The sequence below is a fragment of the Gobio gobio genome (genome assembly GCF_949357685.1).
Source record: "Gobio gobio genome assembly, chromosome: 22".
In the NCBI taxonomy this organism is placed as follows: domain Eukaryota; kingdom Metazoa; phylum Chordata; class Actinopteri; order Cypriniformes; family Gobionidae; genus Gobio; species Gobio gobio.
In genome coordinates this window covers 34,597,267-34,615,860 of record NC_137118.1, presented here as the reverse complement: position 1 = coordinate 34,615,860, position 18,594 = coordinate 34,597,267, and the positions used below count along the sequence as shown (strand labels likewise).

At 39.6% G+C, this 18,594-nt stretch overlaps 1 protein-coding gene across 4 annotated transcripts in view; it reads right to left on the bottom strand.

Moving 5' to 3' along the window:
• Nucleotides 1-655: 655 nt before the first annotated feature.
• Nucleotides 656-18,594, bottom strand: part of msi2a (musashi RNA-binding protein 2a) — a 224,699-nt gene continuing 206,760 nt past the window's right edge. For all 4 annotated transcript variants that reach the window (XM_079804940.1, XM_079804942.1, XM_079804941.1 and 1 more), the window contains exons 13-15: nucleotides 14,284-14,438; nucleotides 2,651-2,727; nucleotides 656-2,526 (exon numbers count right to left, since the gene is read on the bottom strand). In XM_079804940.1, the coding sequence (XP_079661066.1) occupies nucleotides 2,686-2,727; nucleotides 14,284-14,438 (197 nt within the window). In that variant the 3' untranslated portion in view covers nucleotides 656-2,526; nucleotides 2,651-2,685. The remainder of the gene's footprint in view (nucleotides 2,527-2,650; nucleotides 2,728-14,283; nucleotides 14,439-18,594) is intronic.

The following is an 18,594-nucleotide window of genomic DNA, read 5'->3' as shown; positions in this document are numbered from 1 at the left end:
AGATTCTCATATGTCTGTGTCAAATTTCTAAACAGAGGAGTATTTTTTATTCAATACTTCCTCATAATGCGCAGAAATAGCCTAATCATGAGCGATTGAGTCTCTTATGTGTTGTTTTCAATTCATACTGGCAGCCGGAGGGCGCTGTGTGCACATGTAGTCCATGTACAGACAGACGAAGAAGATAGACGATGAATGGCTTGTCTTCAAGCCACTTAGTCTTCAAATGCTCATCCTTGGGCAGATGAAAAAAGTTTGCTTTTGAGTCGCACTTCAGAACACAGCGTCTCGCCGCCATGATGTTTTCTAGTTTTCACTGGTGTCTTGGAGCGCAATAAGTGGGCGTATCGTATTCAAATAACTTGACAAGTTGACGTCATCTAGTCAGAGAAAAAGCTTCGTTCTAACGATTCTTAAAAATGACTCAGAGTCGACTCTTACTTTTGAAAGAAAATAACTATATATACGGTGCACTGTCATATTTCAAACTATGCAGGATGTTTTTGTTCACTTAGATCTATGTTACACACTACATGAAAGGTAAATTTCAAAATTCCATGATAGGTGCTCTTTAAATGAGAGAAGGTCGGAGGAAAAAAGTCAAAAGAATAAGCCATTAACAACAACCACCACAAAAATAACCTGAATCAAAATTGAAATCAGTGAACAAACATCTTTGTTTCATTTTTAATTTTTTGTTTTTACATTTTCTTTTACATTTGAACATTACAATAGTTTTCTTCCCTTGCTCCGTTCCCTTCGTTTGTTTAAATATTATTACGAGACTGGCTCTATAAATCTTTTCGAGGCTCTGACGTTTAGCGCGTGTGCCTCTGGCCACCAGACTACACCAAATAAAACAGTCATCAAACAAAACAGTTTACATCTGCAGCAGGAAAAAAAAAAGACACATTTACATCAGAATATACATATCAGATCATTTAACATTAAAAATGAGCATTTTATATATATATATATGCGTTTGACCTAAAACAGCTTTTCAACTTGAAAGAAATCAGCAGCTCTGGGTTTCGGGTCAACATTTTTTTTTTCAGTGTCTTCAACTGGCTGTATATTAAAATATGTCAATATTTCAGATAAAAGGTTCGCTATGTCCTTGAAATGGAATCTGAGCACACCAGTAATAGATTGCTTTTCGTTTGGCTTCTTCTCAACCTGCGTTCTGGACGCCAGCGGCAGAAAAATAAAAAGCAACAATTTTTCATACATCAAATCTCTGTAAGGTCACTCGTGACAGCTAGCATGTGCAAAAGAGAAAACCACCGTTCTTTTTGTACACAGTGCAAAGCTTCCTCCGTACACTTGATTTACTCAGAGTAAATGAAATCTCACAGGACTGAGGTATGATTCGTTAAAAATGTTTGTTTGCTTCAGTCAAAAGTGAAATAAATCGCTTCGTTCACATACAGTCCACCACACGTTCCAAAATCAAAAGGAACGTCCTCTATTAGACAACATTAACAACAACAGACAACATAGTAAGTTTCTTCTTTTTTTTTTTTTGTCAGGAGTATAAAAGTGTCAGAATGTGCAGAACACAGGAAAAAGTCCTTTCGTTGATCACTACACACAGTGTGCTTTGGACGGGAGTGATGTTTCTGAATGATGTTATGTCCGCGAGTATGCTGGTATCACACCTGTAAAATGATTCAGCTCATGTCATGTATACACTTAATTAGAAAAATCATGTTACTGGAGTATTTTTTTTTCACCATCATACCGTCAATTAATTTCACCCTGATTTTTTTTCTTTTCTTGAAACACCATCAGAAAAATAAGCCTGAACTGGTTATATGCAGTGAAGTATATTTACAGTTACATTTCTTTCTCTTATATTTGAAACCACCATGTTTGAAAACAAAAATGTTACAGTATACTTTTTTTTCTAAATGACAACAACACAACAGATAGATAGATATACTGTAGATATATATATATAAAAAGGACCATAAAAATATTGGAGTCCTCTCCCTCTGTATTGCCCAAAAATAGGTCAGTATGATCAACAATGAGACTTCACAATTAAAAACAGCTACTAAGATTAAGTCATTTTCTTTTTTTTTCCCCAATGGATGAATAGCGTGGTGTCTTTCAGCGCGGCGTCTGTCCAAGTGTGCAAATTTTTTTTTTTTTAACTGGCACCAAAATTGACAACACTTGTGAACACTTAAAATGAGCGAAGAATCTTAAAAGAATCAATCGCAACTGAAGAATTCACTCATCTAAGTATTTTTCTCTAAAAGCCAAAGTCATTAAAAAGCATACAGAAAGGAAAAAAAGAAAAACAGGGAGTCCTGCAGTGACAGGAGGGCTGGATTACTGTTAACAGCAGTTGTGATGCTTTGTTTTCTGAGATGATCGTGTTTTTCTTGTCCTCTCTATTTGGTTCCACCCCCCATGTCCTTTCACCAATCAGAACCTGTAGTGCTTGAAGTCTTTATGACATCAACTGTACATGAACCAATCAGAGACTCCGGCCATTTTCCCAGGGCCTCCAGACGAACTCTGGTGATTCAAAACGACAAACATTACCGTGAGTGTTTTTTTTAATCAATCATTCTTATTGAAACTATTATGGCTACATAAGAGAATCAGAATGAAGTTTTCTGAAAGACAAAAATGTGCATACCTTCAATGAGTTGGTGCCGCATCTTCGCTTCGCTTTCAGTGGTATCCATTTGTAAATGCTGTGGCGATCAAAGGACCCTGAAAGCAGATAATGTGTAAGATGTTACGCAGAATCATTGATGCAGTGTGAAAACAGAGAGTCTAACACAGATTCAGACAGAATAATTCACACGTTTCTGACATTCATTTTTCTCTCATGTACAGAATCAAGAACTCCACTTTAAGAGAACATTTATTCACAAATGATACTGATAAAAGTGCCAATGAAAGCTGTGATCTGAGTGTCACTGAGAGCAGACATCCTAAGTAAAAAGTATGGCTAGTTCAGTACCAGTAGATGTTCTGGAAGCTGGCAGGTTGCTTAATGAGTCTAACCCATAGACTGTAAAAAAATATGGAAGTAGTGTCCGTGACGTCACCCATAGGATTCTGATGAGCCGTTCTGAAGCGCAAAGTATGGACGATGCCATCTTGGCCACGCGTCATCGTGCGTCACTCCCGGATAACAGAAAATGGGCAAAAAGGCGGGACGTGGGCGGAGCTTAAGCAACGCGATGACTAACAGACAGCAGCTAAATGGCTATCCACCTGGCACTCGAAATGGCCACGCCCTTAATTATGCAGAACTTTAATGCTTTATATAATGTTAACGAATGAGTTATAAAAAAATTCACCCCCCTCACAGTTGTCATGAAGGGCAAAATTAGCCGTATAGACCAAAACCACAATTTGTACCAGGCTGTAAACATGTTTTTTTTCTGCTGTAAAGTTGGCCATTTTAACATGGGGGCCAATGAGATTCTGCTCCCTTCTGGAGCCTGTCCCTAGCAGCCAGTAGATGAATTGCAGTTTAAGGCACTTCCGTATTGGCTTCAAGAGAAACTGTGGGAGGTTGCCGCTTGGTCTAACCACAACACCACCGTACAGGGTTCCCAAAACTACTTCCTTGTCTTTTAGATTAAGAGTGCACAGACTAACAACAACTTACAATTGATATGTTTTAATGTGTAGCATAAACATTATTTGTTCATTATCAACACTTCCATTCATTTTTAAAGTGCTCCTATTATGCAGTTTTAAAGGTTCCTAATTTTGATGGGCGGGGGAAATGATTAAAGTTAATCATAAAATAATTGTTTTGCAATAACAAGTGCAGTTACTAATATTACATGTTTGTTTATTGTAAATTTAACAGCGCAGCACTGAGCTTGAATTTATATGCAGATAAAATTGACTTAAAACAGTAATGTTCAAAAACGTTATTTTTATAGGGAAAACTGAAATACTGTACTGTTCTATAGTATCACACTGAACTGACCGACAGCTTCAGTGATTATAAAAGAAGCACTCTTTACTTGCTTTCTGTGTCACAGTACAATTTGAAGACAAGTTTTTGTTTTTCATGAGACTTTGTGACCCTACTTTTTCCAGGAGTGGAAATCGCTAATAAGTCAATAAGTGCTCCTCTACCGTCATCTACTGGTTAGTGGTAATTTCATGGGTTTAAAAAAATAAAATAAACGTGCTCGTTTGCCACAAAGTGTTAGGGGCCCTATTTTAAAGATCTAAGTGCATGCTCTAAAATGCACAGTGCTAGTGCACTTAGGGCATGTCCGAATCCACTTTTGCTAGTTTAACGACAGGAGAAAAGGTCTACAAGGGTTGTCCCTATTCTCTTAATGAGTAATGGGTGTGTTTTGGACGTAACGTGCAATAAACCAATCAAAATCTAATCTCCCATTCCCTTTAAAATAGGGATGCACCGAATCCAGGATCCGGGTTCGGCTGAATATTGGGCTTTTTGACGTGGTTCGGTTTCTGCCGAACCTCAGGGCCCGTATTCATAAAGATTCTAAGAGTCCTCTCAGAAAACTCCTAATTTAGCTTAAAAACTTTTACGTAGGAGTCTTAGCTATTCGGGACCATTCTGAGAGCAACTCTGAGCAAGGAAAATACAAAAACTTTTATCTTAGTGAAGAGGCGGGGCTGACCCCGTTGCTATGTATGACACAGTCTTTTGAAGACTGTGATTGGTTGGTTGTCCAAAAAGGGGGAAAAAGGAGCGCTTTTAAGTATAGGGTATATTCTAAGCCTTCACTTTGAAATTACAAGTGCAAATTGTCCTATTTTACCGTTCTCTCTCACTCACACACACACACATTCGGGATGCACCGATACCACTTTTTTTCAGACCAAATACAAGTACTTACATTTGGGTACTTGCCGATACCGAGTACTGATACGAGTACTTAATAATACCATTACAGTTCTTTTAATACTCTTTTATTTTCATCAGATGTTTTTCACTTTCTGACTGTAACAAAGTAAATACACAAATTGCTGCTGTTGCTGACATTTTAACATTCAACTTGGTGTTTTCCTAAACAAACATGGCACTGCTACCCATTTCACATAAATGTGACCTGTAACATTCAGAGGATTCCAGTACCACACAACATAGTAGCAGAACCACTGAATTAAATTATTATGTTATCATAGCCATACAGCCCTTTTCGGAAAAGTGAGAGGCAGGTTCTTTTTGATGAAAAGAAGCTTCTCTGCATTATCAGCTATGAGCCTGTTTCTGTTTTCATCTATAATGTGTGACACTGAGCTAGGGATGTGCAAGACTAGTCGGTTAAACGTTAGTGCTGCAAGACGACTTGGAAAATACTAGTTGTTTAAATTGTTTGGCACATTTAAGGTTTTGCTTTAAATATATATATTTTTTTACAAAGGCTATGTTTAAATTACTGTCATGTTAATGTTATATCTTGAAATTAATATATTATTTTGAAAAGTGTATATCTGCAGCAAAACAAAATCATTTAATTTTACCTCAGGTTTTGCATGCGTTGGTTTTCTCTGCGCTCGCGGAGGCTTCAGATAAATCTCCACTCGGAGGATTTTGAAAGCTTTAGTGATGGGAAGTTCGGTTCTTCGAACCGGTTCTTTCGGACAGTTTGTTTCAATGAACCGGATCAAAAAACCGGTTCACCAGTTATTTTGCACTCAAACGTAATGACGTCATTTCGCGATGACGCAATTACGTCAAGTCTATTGCGGGCTGGATAAACAAACACTTTACACATTAAAATATCATAACATCAGTCAGATAAAATATCATCATAATCTGATAAATTTATTACAATTAAGGTTTACATCTAAAGCATCCAAACACAGGAAATGATGCAAACGATCTTTACAGTTATAAAATCAATAAATCAGTCTTCAACAGAGCAGAAACCATGATCCACTTACTATTTTTTTTGTAATTAAATAAATACGGTTCGCCAGATTTTCCCCTCACGTCCTCGGAGCCGTTTCACAGACACGCACTCATATCAGCTGTTGTTCGTTCGGTTCAGAGAGACGCGTGCCGTGCAGTCAGTCAGTCGCTCCGACGCATGCTCAGTATCATCAGCTCATCGGTTCTCAATCGGACATGTCCGAAATAAACAGTTCTCGATTCAGTGTACTGCTGATCCGAAAACCACTGCAACCGGTTGCAACCGATTCTTGACTCGAGAACGAAATTGAGATTCGAGAACAGCCAGAGCGATTCAAAAGGAGTTGCTTGCTTCGCCTTCGCTGTAGTTTGATTAGGCTACGTCATCTTTATCTTTATATCACCTTGTTTACAAATTAAATACAATGGAGTCCTAACAAAGTTAGGCAGATTGTTTTTCTCAATTCAAACCAACCCTTATAAGAGATGGTCAAGCTGCATATTGTAACTTAACCTCTGTTTAAAACTGCCTTTGCACTTTGTTTTTGCTATTATTATTATTAATTTTTTTTTTTTTTTATAAAGCACAATAACTTTTTTAATTTATAAACAACAGGCAATACCTGTTAAATATAGCGTGTAAGACAATTACAGTGTGTAAGTGCACTTTTCCAGCAATTGTTCTTTTTAAAATGTGTGTATTATTTGAACACTTTAATACATTTTTATCAAAACATTGTTTATTTAATACTAACCCAATTTGTGAATGTGTCCCTAACTATAATTACACAAACATTAATATTTTAAATAAATAAATACTTCAATCACAAATAGCCAATCACATGCTCATACAGTGATAAGACAGTAATGAACTTAAAAATGATGAAAACATATTTCCACTGTTTTATATTATAACACGTCTCGATGTTCAACAAAACTTGCTTTTCATTCTCTTGAAAAATTACACACATGCTCAGTCAGTATCAGCTCATCGGTTCTCAAATCGGACATGTCCGAAATAAACAGTTCTCGGTTCAGTGTACTGCTGATCCGAAAACCGCTGCTACCGATTCTTGACTCGAGAACGAGAACTGCGACAGACCGGTCTGCGTACGTTCTCGATTCAGTGTACTGGTGATCCGAGAACTGCTGCAACCGATTCTTGACTCGAGAACGAGAACTGTGACAGGCCGTGTAGGTTACGCTCGTTCGTGTACGCTGCACGCATGCTCAGTATCATCAGCTTCTGTTCGCTGACGTGCTCATCATCAGTTCTCTCTTAAAGTATGTTAAGTGTATTGTTGGAGTAACTGAATAACTCCAGGATGTTGGTTTATTTCGAGTCAGAGGGACAGTCAGACACGTCAAAAAGTGATTAACTTTATAAATTTGTGGATTAGTGCTTACTAGAGATGCAAACTGTTTAGAACGATTCAGTCCGATTTGGTGAACTGGTTCGACCCCTTTGCACTTGGCGCCGCGATGCGCGGGTGTGGACGGCGAATTATGTAACTTTCCGCGCGGCTCCACATCTGAAGATGCGTTGCCATAAAGCGGTATCGGGTGCGGTTGTATCGGGGTAGTTTTACGAGTACGAGTACTTCACAACAGTATCGGACCGACACCCGAGTATTGGTATCGGTATCGGTGCATCCCTAATATATATGTATATAAATCCTTTTATTATTTACCATGCTGGTAATTTTCTATAAGGTTTTTGATTGGCTTAGAACTATAAACATTGTTCCACTCTTTCCAATTACACTGATTGCTGGCATGTCTATTTAATTGGTGGTTTGAAAGTTGGGTTTAATGCAACAAACATGATCCCTGCACGATCTAATCTATAGCGTCTTATTAAGTCACTGTCATCCATTGTCTGCATCTTATTTCTTCTCCTTTTCTTCTTTCTGCCATTTTCTCCACTGCTAAAGAAACTCTTAAGCCTCTTAAAAGTCCTCGTCCGTGCTCTTTTAATGGTTAAGATGCTTTCTGAATTACTTTTTTCTTTACTAGGATTTTTTAGTTAATTTTAAGAGTAAACGCCCACATTTCAAAGAATTTTCTTAGAATTTTGTCACTAGGAGCTACTCTTTGCATTAAGATTCTTTATGAATACGGGCCCAGAATTTTTTCCCACCGAACCGAACCCTAGGTGCGCTCCGCCGGTCGAACGTAATGACGCCGCCGTTGAAAGTGAAAATGAAACTCATGAACAGAAACGTGGCAGTACTTTAAGTCAAAAGAAGGTGATTTAGGTTGAGCTACATGTTCAATTTGCAATGCCGATTTGTCTCGTGGTGGCAAGGACCCTAAACAACAGCCGCTGTTAAAACATTTGCATATGAAACATCCGAAAGAATACGAGTTGTGCATGAAGGAATCTACAGACAGAAGCCAAAATGTATTTTATTTTACCGCGCAAACAGCCGCATACAGATCAGATAAAATATAAATACAAATAATAAAATAAATAGGCCTACACTTAATATATTTTTCACTTAAATAATTACCAAATTAAGATGACAAAACGAAAATACACTGAATCCGTTTGAAGCTTTGAAGAACTGTTTTTTTTGTCAAATAAAAATAGCAGGCCTAGGCTACCTCAATCCACACCTTGTATGTTTTTGTTTTTTTTAAGTAACATTTCCAAGTGATGTGGGTTAGTCTGGAGCACAGCCTGTTGACAGTAAAACCCGCGGCAGAAAACAACCTCTCAATCCTTCTGTTTCCGCAGCGCAAGCCTCTGCTGACTGCACGCGCGCCTCCTGCGATCGCCGTTGTGCTGTTCTTTGAAAATGACAGAGGACGACTCGAGGTAGTTTTTCTATAAACCATCAGGAAACAGTGGCGAGAAGAACATACGCGACAATGTTTACTTTAGTAAACTTGAACAAAACCACACTATTAAAAGCCTTAAACAAGGCTTCAGATGACACTGGTGCCCCGGGAATACAGAGATAACGCCTCGCTAGAGTGGCCAGCCTCGGGAAGCGCCGTTCATTTGCTTTCCACCAGTCAGGAGCTTGTACTGCTGCTGTATTTTTCTGTCGAAATGGTCCCACACAGAAAGCTTTTCCATTGCTTCATTTTGCGAGATATATCTGGTTTGTGGTTGCACATGTCGACGCGCTCCGTGAGTGAACAAATAACACTATAAAGCATATTTTTTAACCATGCATAAAAAAAAATAATAAAACAAAACGCGTTAAAAACATTTAAACCGTTTAACTGATAGTATTAATCGGTCAAAGTTCTAACTTTCGGTTAACGGTTTAATGGTCAATAGCATCCCTACCCTGCAATAGCATCCCTACCCTGCTATGGATGTTGTTTACTTCATTAATGTGTTTACTGTGATAATGGACTGAGGATGGCAGTAGGATTCGGTATTCAGTATTCGGCCGAACCCCAAAATTCTGGATATACTTTTAAAGCCAGTTGCGCTTGCTTACATGGCGGAATACAGACACCCTCAACCTGACAAGTCAGTTTAAATACATGTGTGTATTGCCACGTTTGGTTAAATAAGCCAATTTAATTAGTCATTACTGCAAATAGGTCATTCTTATACATGCAAAGACTATACATTATGACATGTAGCCATTTTTTTATCTTTATGTACACAAAAATAATCTTTTATATTGTAATCCTTTTATTTTTAATATTTGGCATGTTTGTGTGCTGCTGCCCTGTGTGTTTAATAAGCATACCCAGACAGGAAAAGTCCAGTGGGGTCAGCTGGACCCCAAGGGGTGATTGTCGGAAACGAATAACCATTACCATATCTGAATTTCAGCTCCAGATCTTCCTCAGTGCTTGATACACAGTGAAACGAACAGTACCGATGGCGTCATTTTTTTACGGTATCAATTCCAGCACAAGTCCTCATCCTTTGGAAGCGCATGCAAAGTGGATTCGCAGTGCAGAAAACAGCATCTTCTCGACATGTCGACAACATGAACCAAACTCTTCCAGACCTCCGCTACAAATATAGTGTTTGAGGGCAGGTGTTCAATTTTATTAGAATTTTCCTGTGTAAAAAGTTTTTTGTACATTACTGTTGTTAATTTTATCTGCATATCAATTCAAGTTCAGTGCTTCGCTGTTAAATTTCCAATAAACTAAAATGTATATTCGAAAAAGCAAAAGGGCATTTTAATTTCATAAAATACATATTTTGTTTTTCACAGACCACTCTCATTCAGGAGATCTGTTTAGGGAGCTTCGGCCTTTAGGCCCCATAAGGCCAAACATCAGGAGTTGTGCACTTAAATGCATCTTCAGATGTTTGATTCTTGCTTTTTAAAAGTGTTATTTCTTTTGTGCAACGAATAGCTGCTACAATCCACATCAGAGTAACTCAGAGGCCTCTAAACAAAGAAAGAAAACATATTTTCCGTGATTCCTCTTCCGTGGAGCTGATCAGTCCTGAATAAATATAAATCCTGCCCATTGTCAGACTGCGTTTGTGAACTTACAAACCCACACGGCTGATTTAGAGGGCAAAACGGCAACCTGTCAACAAGCCTTTCTGAGAAACACAGCCTCTTATCGGGCCTGTCATCAGACTATTGTGTGCATGGCAGGAGCGGATCTGTCTAATCCATACGAATAAATCAAAGTCAGTCTCACACCCGCTGCTTTAGAGGGCAGGAAGGAAAGGCTTTCTTAAGTTTATATTGGCTTTTCTATCTGGCTTCCTCATTTTAAGAATTGTGGGTAATAAAACTATTTTGTCTTTGACATGTGTTAATACTAAAAGTTTTTTTTTGGGGGGGGGGGGGGGGGGGTTCCAGTAGGAGGTGAACTGGTGACACGTGTCAGAAAAATAAATGGAGACGAGCATTTTAGTTCTGCGTCATTTCCCGTGTTAATGTTCTGCACAGAGACATCAAGAACTACACACACACACACACACACACACATCTATCAGTCCAGCTGAACGAACGCACACTAAATTTGGAATTAATCACACAGCACAAAACGCTCTCGCTCAGAAACACACTAATGCCGATGAATAAAGTTATGAATTCATGCAGTGGCATGTTTTATTTAGATGCCAAGAGGCAGAAATGAAGAATAAAAGATCCAAGTTTCTGCTCACTTCAGTTTTTAACCAGCAGTTAATATTCCTACCACCAGTGAATCGTCTTTATACACAATAAAAAGCTGTTTATTAGCAATTCTTCTACATTAGCAACCAATTTAACCATTTAAGGAGGGCTTTTTCATTCAAAGTGACTTACTGCAGAGGCAATCTGTAAACATTAATGTCTTGCCTAATAGTGAAAGTTAATGAATCAGGTTTGTAGAATCAAACCTTTTAATTACCACAAGGCCAGTGGTTTTCATTCCTGGTTGCATTTTATTATGTCTCTTTTTAGTTCACTTTAAAATGAAAATTCCCTGATAATTTACTCACCCCCATGTCATCCAAGATGTTAATGTCTTTCTTCAGTCGAAAATACATTTTGAGGAAAACATTCCAGAATTTTTCTCCATACAATGCATTTCAATTGCAACCAATGGGTTGAAGGTCCAAAATCCAAATCAATGCCGTTTCAAAGGCCTTCGAAGGCCTTCAGAGGCTCTGCACGATCCCAGACAAGGAATAGGGTCTTATCTAGCGAAACCATCGGTCATTGTAAGGAAAAAATAAATGTATATACTTTTTAACCACAAATACACTACTTCGGTGTTGTGATTCTTCACGGCGTGTGACATCATTACGTTGGAAAGGTCGTGGCCTTGACGTATGTGGAAGTACCGACCCAGTGTTAAAATGAAAGTGCAAAGACTAAATCAAACGCTCTTTACAAAAATAAAGGTAAAACAAAGATGTCAGACAATTTTGAAGTTGGAGGAGAACATGAGATGGAGTTCCACCTACATCACGCGTGACCTTTCCGGCGTGATGACGTCATACGGCGTGAAGAATCACAACACTGAAGTCGAGCATCCGTGGTTAAAAAGTATATACATTTTTATTTTTTCTTGAAAATGGCCGATGGTTTCGTTAGATAAGACCCTATTCATCGTCTGAGATCCTGCAGAGCCCTCTGAAGCCCTTCAACCCGTTGGTTGCCATTGAAATACATCATATGGAGATCCTGGAATGTTTTCCTCAAACTTAATTTCTTTTCAACTGAAGATAAAAAGACATGAACATCTTGGATGAGATGGGGGTGAGTAAATTATCAGGAAATTTTCATTTTGAAGTGAACTAATCCTTTAACACACCAGATTCAGATCATCAGCTCATAAGCTCCATGGCTGTGTTTAAGGTCACCTTTTTTTAAGCCCTTCCCTCACTAACTCGTTCACTCGGCTGTACGTCATTGCTTATGTTGCACGAGTGCCCACTACTGGCAGATCGGAACCCTTGCAATGTTTTTAAATGGAACAGATTACAAACACCCACACAATCTTATTTCTAAATGACAACAATTCGGATGTCCATTAAACCTTTGAGTACGATCAGCGGAACATTCAAATTTGCTGCTGCTGACCCAGAGAGAGCAGTTGTCATTGGCATGGAACAGAATCATGCAGCTCAAGGGTCTGTCCAAAAAAACAGGGATGTCTAATGCTGTGTTCACACCGAATGCGAATAGTGCGTCAAATTCGTGTCTATCATGTCTAGTTGGACACTTGAACATTTTGAATCCACTCGTATAAAGCGAGCGTTTGAAGCGAAATAGACGCACGCGTGCTCCAGGAGCTGTGCCTGGATGACGGCCGCTTTCATCTGTACTTTTGCCTGTCCCGTGCCCATATAGCTCCGTGTGACTGCTCACTGCCAATATCAGTCGTTCCTCCATGTTGAACAAGTTACTTTTTTATTTTTTATTATTAAATGCATGAAAGAACAGTAACAACAATTTTCATCATTATCATACCATAATAAGGCAAGAATACGCCATTGGTCTTTCAGTACAAATTAAGTGCCAAGTTCTTAAACACCAGTGACTCAGGGCGGGCCTGCCGCCAGTTTATCACATCACTTCACCACGTGACAGCAGCAAGCAGGCTCCTGATGCAACTGGGTAACGTGGTGCGAACAGACACCAAAGTTCTTCCACGCAAACTGGATGCACAAATTAGGCGAAATTGTGTCCATAGCGCCGCGGGACCTCGAGACGCGCGTCAACACATCTTTACATTGACTTAACATGGAAATCACTCGCTCCAGACGTTCTATTCGCGTTCAGTGTGAATGCAGCATAAAACTGAAGTCAAAAGCAGACCATGAACTAAAATATGTGTGTCAGATATGAGAGATATACAAAATGTGCAGAGCAAAGAGTCCTCAGGACCAGGATTGAAAATCACTGCACTGGGCAACACCATTCATGTTCTGATGGGAAAATCTCACCAGCTCTTCAATTACTCCTTGTCATCACTGGCTCAGAAGATTAGGAATAGTTAAGCCAAAAATGATAACTGTCATTGCATGGCACGTTATGAGGCATTTGAGAACAATGAAAACAAAAGTAAATGTTGTTCCTCAAACAAAAATGATTTGGGAAGACTTTGAATATACCATGCCAGTTGTAAGGACCACTATTAAGGAGCTCCAATATAAGAACATTATCGAGGTTTGGAACAGCGTGATGAGTAAATGACAGAATTTTCAACCAATCCAGCACAATTACATCCCTAACATTCTTTACCTTTCATATACAGCAGATGAAAACAGGCCTCAAAGCAGATCACCCAAAAGCAACAAAACAGTAGAAATCTGCTGCAAACACTCGCATAAATCAAAACATGTGCTTCAGTTGGTTAAGAAACTGACTTGTGAGAATCAGGTGAATAATTTAATTTCAATTTGGCACCTCATTATAAATGCTTTCTTCTTCAAATTGAGATCCGTGCTGACACCGAGCCGCAACCTGACGTCCGTGACATCTGCAGACAGAATCCATGCGCTCTCCGACAAAAGCCAATTAAAGCAAGTTTTTGTGCAACGCAGGGGCTTTTGTTTGGAGACGGTGTCAAGAGCATCTGCTAGTTACAGGGACATCTGATTTTTGACAATTTGCTCATTTCCAACCATGGCAGCTTTTCGCTTCCACTAAACTGTTTGTGATGCTTTTATTCCCCAAACAAAACATCAGCGAGACGAGAAGTGTCAGTCTAACAGAGACTTGTGACTCATTGGGGTATTTTTGAACATGTGGGAACTAATTCCTCTGATATTCTTTTTTCCCCCAGTGCTGCATTTCTAAATTGCTGCCCTGACAATCAAGCCCTCGCCATAAAAAGTGAGTCATGACGTAGGGAACAGCCAATCAGACTTATTTCTCAGTTGGAGGTTGAATATAATTAAAAACTATGATGGACGAAAGACAAAAGTGAGAACTTTTTGTGCTTGAGTGAAAGAGCACTCTACTCACTGCGAGACTGTGATTGAACCCGGAGCCCGGCTGGGGGCTGGCAGCAGTGATGTAATTTCCCACAGCTGAGTCCTGACTGCTGGGGCCGTACAGGTCTGCCACGGGTCCAGGACTGTTTGCACCGGGGAAACCTCCAGGCCGAGGAGGGTTAGCACCTGTACAGGACACACACACACACACACACACACACATCTGATTTATGATCAATCAAATGTCAGTCACTAAGGTGGCAGAGACAGCTTCCACCAGAGAGAATTATGGGAAAGAATATTTACACTACAGTTCAAAAATCTGGGGTCAGGAAGATTTTTTTTTTAAAAGAAAATAATACCAGGAAAGAGGCATTCAATTTATCAAAAGTGAAAGTAAACTACATGGATGTCTTTGATAATTGCAAGGAGTTTTCCATGAATGCCATATTTTTAAAGACACCTGCACTCTGCCCACTTGTTCGGTTTTTAAATACAAAAATGTCCTATATGAACGGCCTTCACAGGTGCACAGCATATAGATTAAAAATGGCCACAACATTCATGCAAAACAGTAAGCAGCCTGGTCTGATCGAATGCCGTTCAGCAGGTTGGATCGAAGGACGGGGCAGGGAGAAATGCAGGCTTTCCTGCGGTGCCCAGCACGCTGTGAGCTGAGATTTCAAGCGAGTGTGAACACGCATGTAAAGATCAAGCTTCTTTTGTGACTGCTCATTTTTCTCTTTTCACAGTGACAGAATGCAGCTGGAGTTGGACGACAGACCTCCAACAACTGAACATTAGTGACTGCAGTCACCACAGGTGTAAACCAGAGAAAGAGATGCACGTGTATGATGTAGGCTTGCTGCAGTAGTCGATGTTACACAGTGTTCGGCCGTACACTGATTACATTACTTGCCCATCACTCTCACTTTTTGTCGTTTTGCTTTTTTATAGAAATATAAACCATTTAGTTCAGTTGGACAACGGACGCTACAATTAAAGTGTCTGCTGTAGCTGCAGCCTGGAGATCTCCAAATGAGGATGGGAAATCCAAAATAGGGCGTGGCTTCCTCCCATTGACAAACAGGCACATGACACGCATGTGTGATTCCCCCTACCCAATCCAGTTTAGCGCAAACTCCACCCCGCAGCCGATTCTAAAGATTACATTGGTCATGTCAATCACAGTGCTGATTTCCTACAATCCTATGCTACAACTAATTTTAACCGCTAAACCTACCCAACATCCTAACATTAACCAGTGAAACTGACTTCAAGAAATTGAAACGAAATTGATTTGCACTGAATAGCGTGCTAAACAAAATGGCAGTTCAGGAGATAAGCATTTAATAAGATTGTGCGATATGCGACTGGACTTCACCGGACATTGGCACATTTTTAGTTGCACCCATCATCACTACCCCCTCCTACCCTGCAAATCTTGAGCCCAGGGACTCCCCATTGCTTTGAACACAATGATAGAGTTGAACATGGTGGCACTGGGATGGCTCGCAGGGGATTCCCGCTTATTGAGCAGAGGTTCAAACTCCGGTCCAAATGCCACTGGCCACGAGCTCTGGGCTCCTCTCTTATGGAGTATATTTATTTATATAGGCATATTTATATAAGCATATTTTATAGCTTTATTGTTCTAATATCAACTAGAAATAATGTTTAATTTATGAACATTTATTTTGAAATGTAAGTCAATGACAATTGGATGAAGCCAGAGCCAATAGCTAAAGTCTTTGCACTTGGAGACCCCGCCCACTTTTGGAGTTCACACCCCATTTTGGAGCTCTCAGCAGGATTTCATGGAGAGATGACTGACAAGACGATGACAGAGGATTTGGTGCACAACAGATCCTGAGCATCATTGTCAAATATCTCATCTTTAGTACCACTGCTCCCTATACACGGTACGTATGATTGCAAATTCTAAAAGCAAAAGTGAAAATCTCAAGAATTAATTTATATATTTGAATATATATGGAAATAAATATTTAGTTTAGCAATATTTTTATTTAGCTGCATTTAGTACTGTGGCTTTCAGTTAAATGACATATTGTGTTAAATAAGTGATGACAAACAGCACCAACTAACTCTCCGCCTGTCTCTGGCCGTGTTTCTTATCTGAGCTCTACGGATTACCTCATTTTTACAGTCATTTTGTGTGTGTACTGTAATCTTTATTCCATATAATTGCTGGATTCTGTAAAGGTGAGTGCCGTGCTTTCTCTCGCTTTGCCAGAAATAGGATTTATGCTACAAATTAAACCCTGCGGCTAAACCGTTACTGCTATTAGCTTTAATAGCTAAACATGACTTACATTTATTGGCTTTGACTGGTAGCTTAGCAGCACCCATGCTAATTAAACCCGCCGGCCTGCGATTACGCAGCATGTTTTTGAGACACAGGTGACTCATCTGTCCCGCTCCAGCTCCCAGCGTTGGGGTTTTAATCGATGTCACCCTGCACATGCTTTGGCGGGATAACAAAATGTTTTTGCTGAGCAGGGACAGGCTTAGAAACAGAGATATTGTCTAACACAAAGCTACACGCCAACGGTGTCAGTATTGACCCCTAAAAGACCCACAATGCATCGACTGTGTCCAAGTTGCCACAGCAACGAGCATACAAGAGACATTTGGACGGACCTTCATATAAGATAACGCGCCTGTATTTAATAGAGCTATCTGGAAATGCTCTAAACCCACACTGAAAGCAATATTAAGGTCATAAATTGAATTGTTTCCAAAGCCAACAAAAAAATGTAACTAAAGAATGTATTTTGTTGTCGTTTAGCAGGGGGGGAAAAATTGTCAAAATCTAGCAAGAACAGACAGATGAAAATACTTGCAAAAGTATGTACCAAATCAATGACTGATCTGAACAGATTTAATTTTTTTAATCCTAGTCTAAATTCACTTCAGAGATCTTAAAGTCAACAGTAATGGTGTTCTCAGCACATTTACTTCTATAATGTGACATTTCAGAGAATGAACAAGAACACACTTTTTTCCCCCCTCCTATTTAAATCATATACATTTAGGAATTGATTTAGCTTTAGCCTTTGTACTGTGAGTCCAAAGTTACCGGCAGCAGAATGAGCAAAGGTTGGGCTCAAGGCCAAACCTACTACATCTATGTAATCGCTGGTGTAAAGCTGGAGGACTACAGACATTTTCCTGTTGGCTGCCAAATGAAATGAGGCGAGAGAAGTAGGACAGAAGGAGCTAAATCTCAAAGATCCACGACACCTGGCCTGGCACTGATTAGGACCGTACCGCAGATGGGTCACACAACGCGTGACTTCACTGGCTCTTTCAAAACAATGAGGCTTAACGTGCATCGATAAGTCCACAGATTCAAACTGTGACTGGAGGGTGGTTATAAAGGGGTCATGAACTGGCTTTTTAATTTTTTTTTTATAATGTTGTCGTTGTCTGAAGTCAACTTATGACGTTCGCGTGGTTTTTACATTAAAAAACATAATGAATAAGCAATATGCTATTTTCTACCCTGGTTTTGAGACTAGCTCCTGGAACACTTGGTTTTTATGGGCATTGAAGACTTAGAAGTAAACGCCCACTGCTATGATTGGATAACAGTTTTGCATATTACAATGAGCTTCGACTCCATGTGGGAATTGTTTTGAAAACGGCAACCGGAATGATTCGCCCACAGCAGGGCTCGCAATATCTATTAATCAAACAAACACAATGATATATCTCTCATCCACCAGCAATTAATTGGAATGTTCGTTTTTATTACTTGGCCCACTCGATCGGTGGATATAACTGCAAAACGCATCACTAACACACACACACACACACACACACACACACACACACACACACACACACACACACACACACACACACACACACACACACACACACACACACACACAAGCATCTGCAAAACTTCAGCGATTGTATTTTTCTTTCAAATATCAAGTCAAGTCACCTTTATTTATATAGCGCTTTTTACCATGCTGATTGTTTCAAAGCAGCTTCAGTGTTGACCAGGAAAATAATGCAACAGCATTTGATTTGGCTCTGGAGAAAACGGTGATATCATCCAACTCATTTCAATTATCATATAGTGTCAATGCGGGCAGATCAGTAATATAGTTGAAAATGTAGTGTCCAACTGAGCAAGCCAAAAGGCGACGGTGGCAAGGAACCAAAAAGTCAAGTGAGTGAACAACACACATCAAGAAATGTGAAATGTTATTTCACTATTTAAGCCTGTTGGGCAGGCCGGTGATACATTTTGGTAGCCCGACTGGAAAACACAAAGCCCCTGGACGTCAGGCTTTGCGAGCCCTGGCCC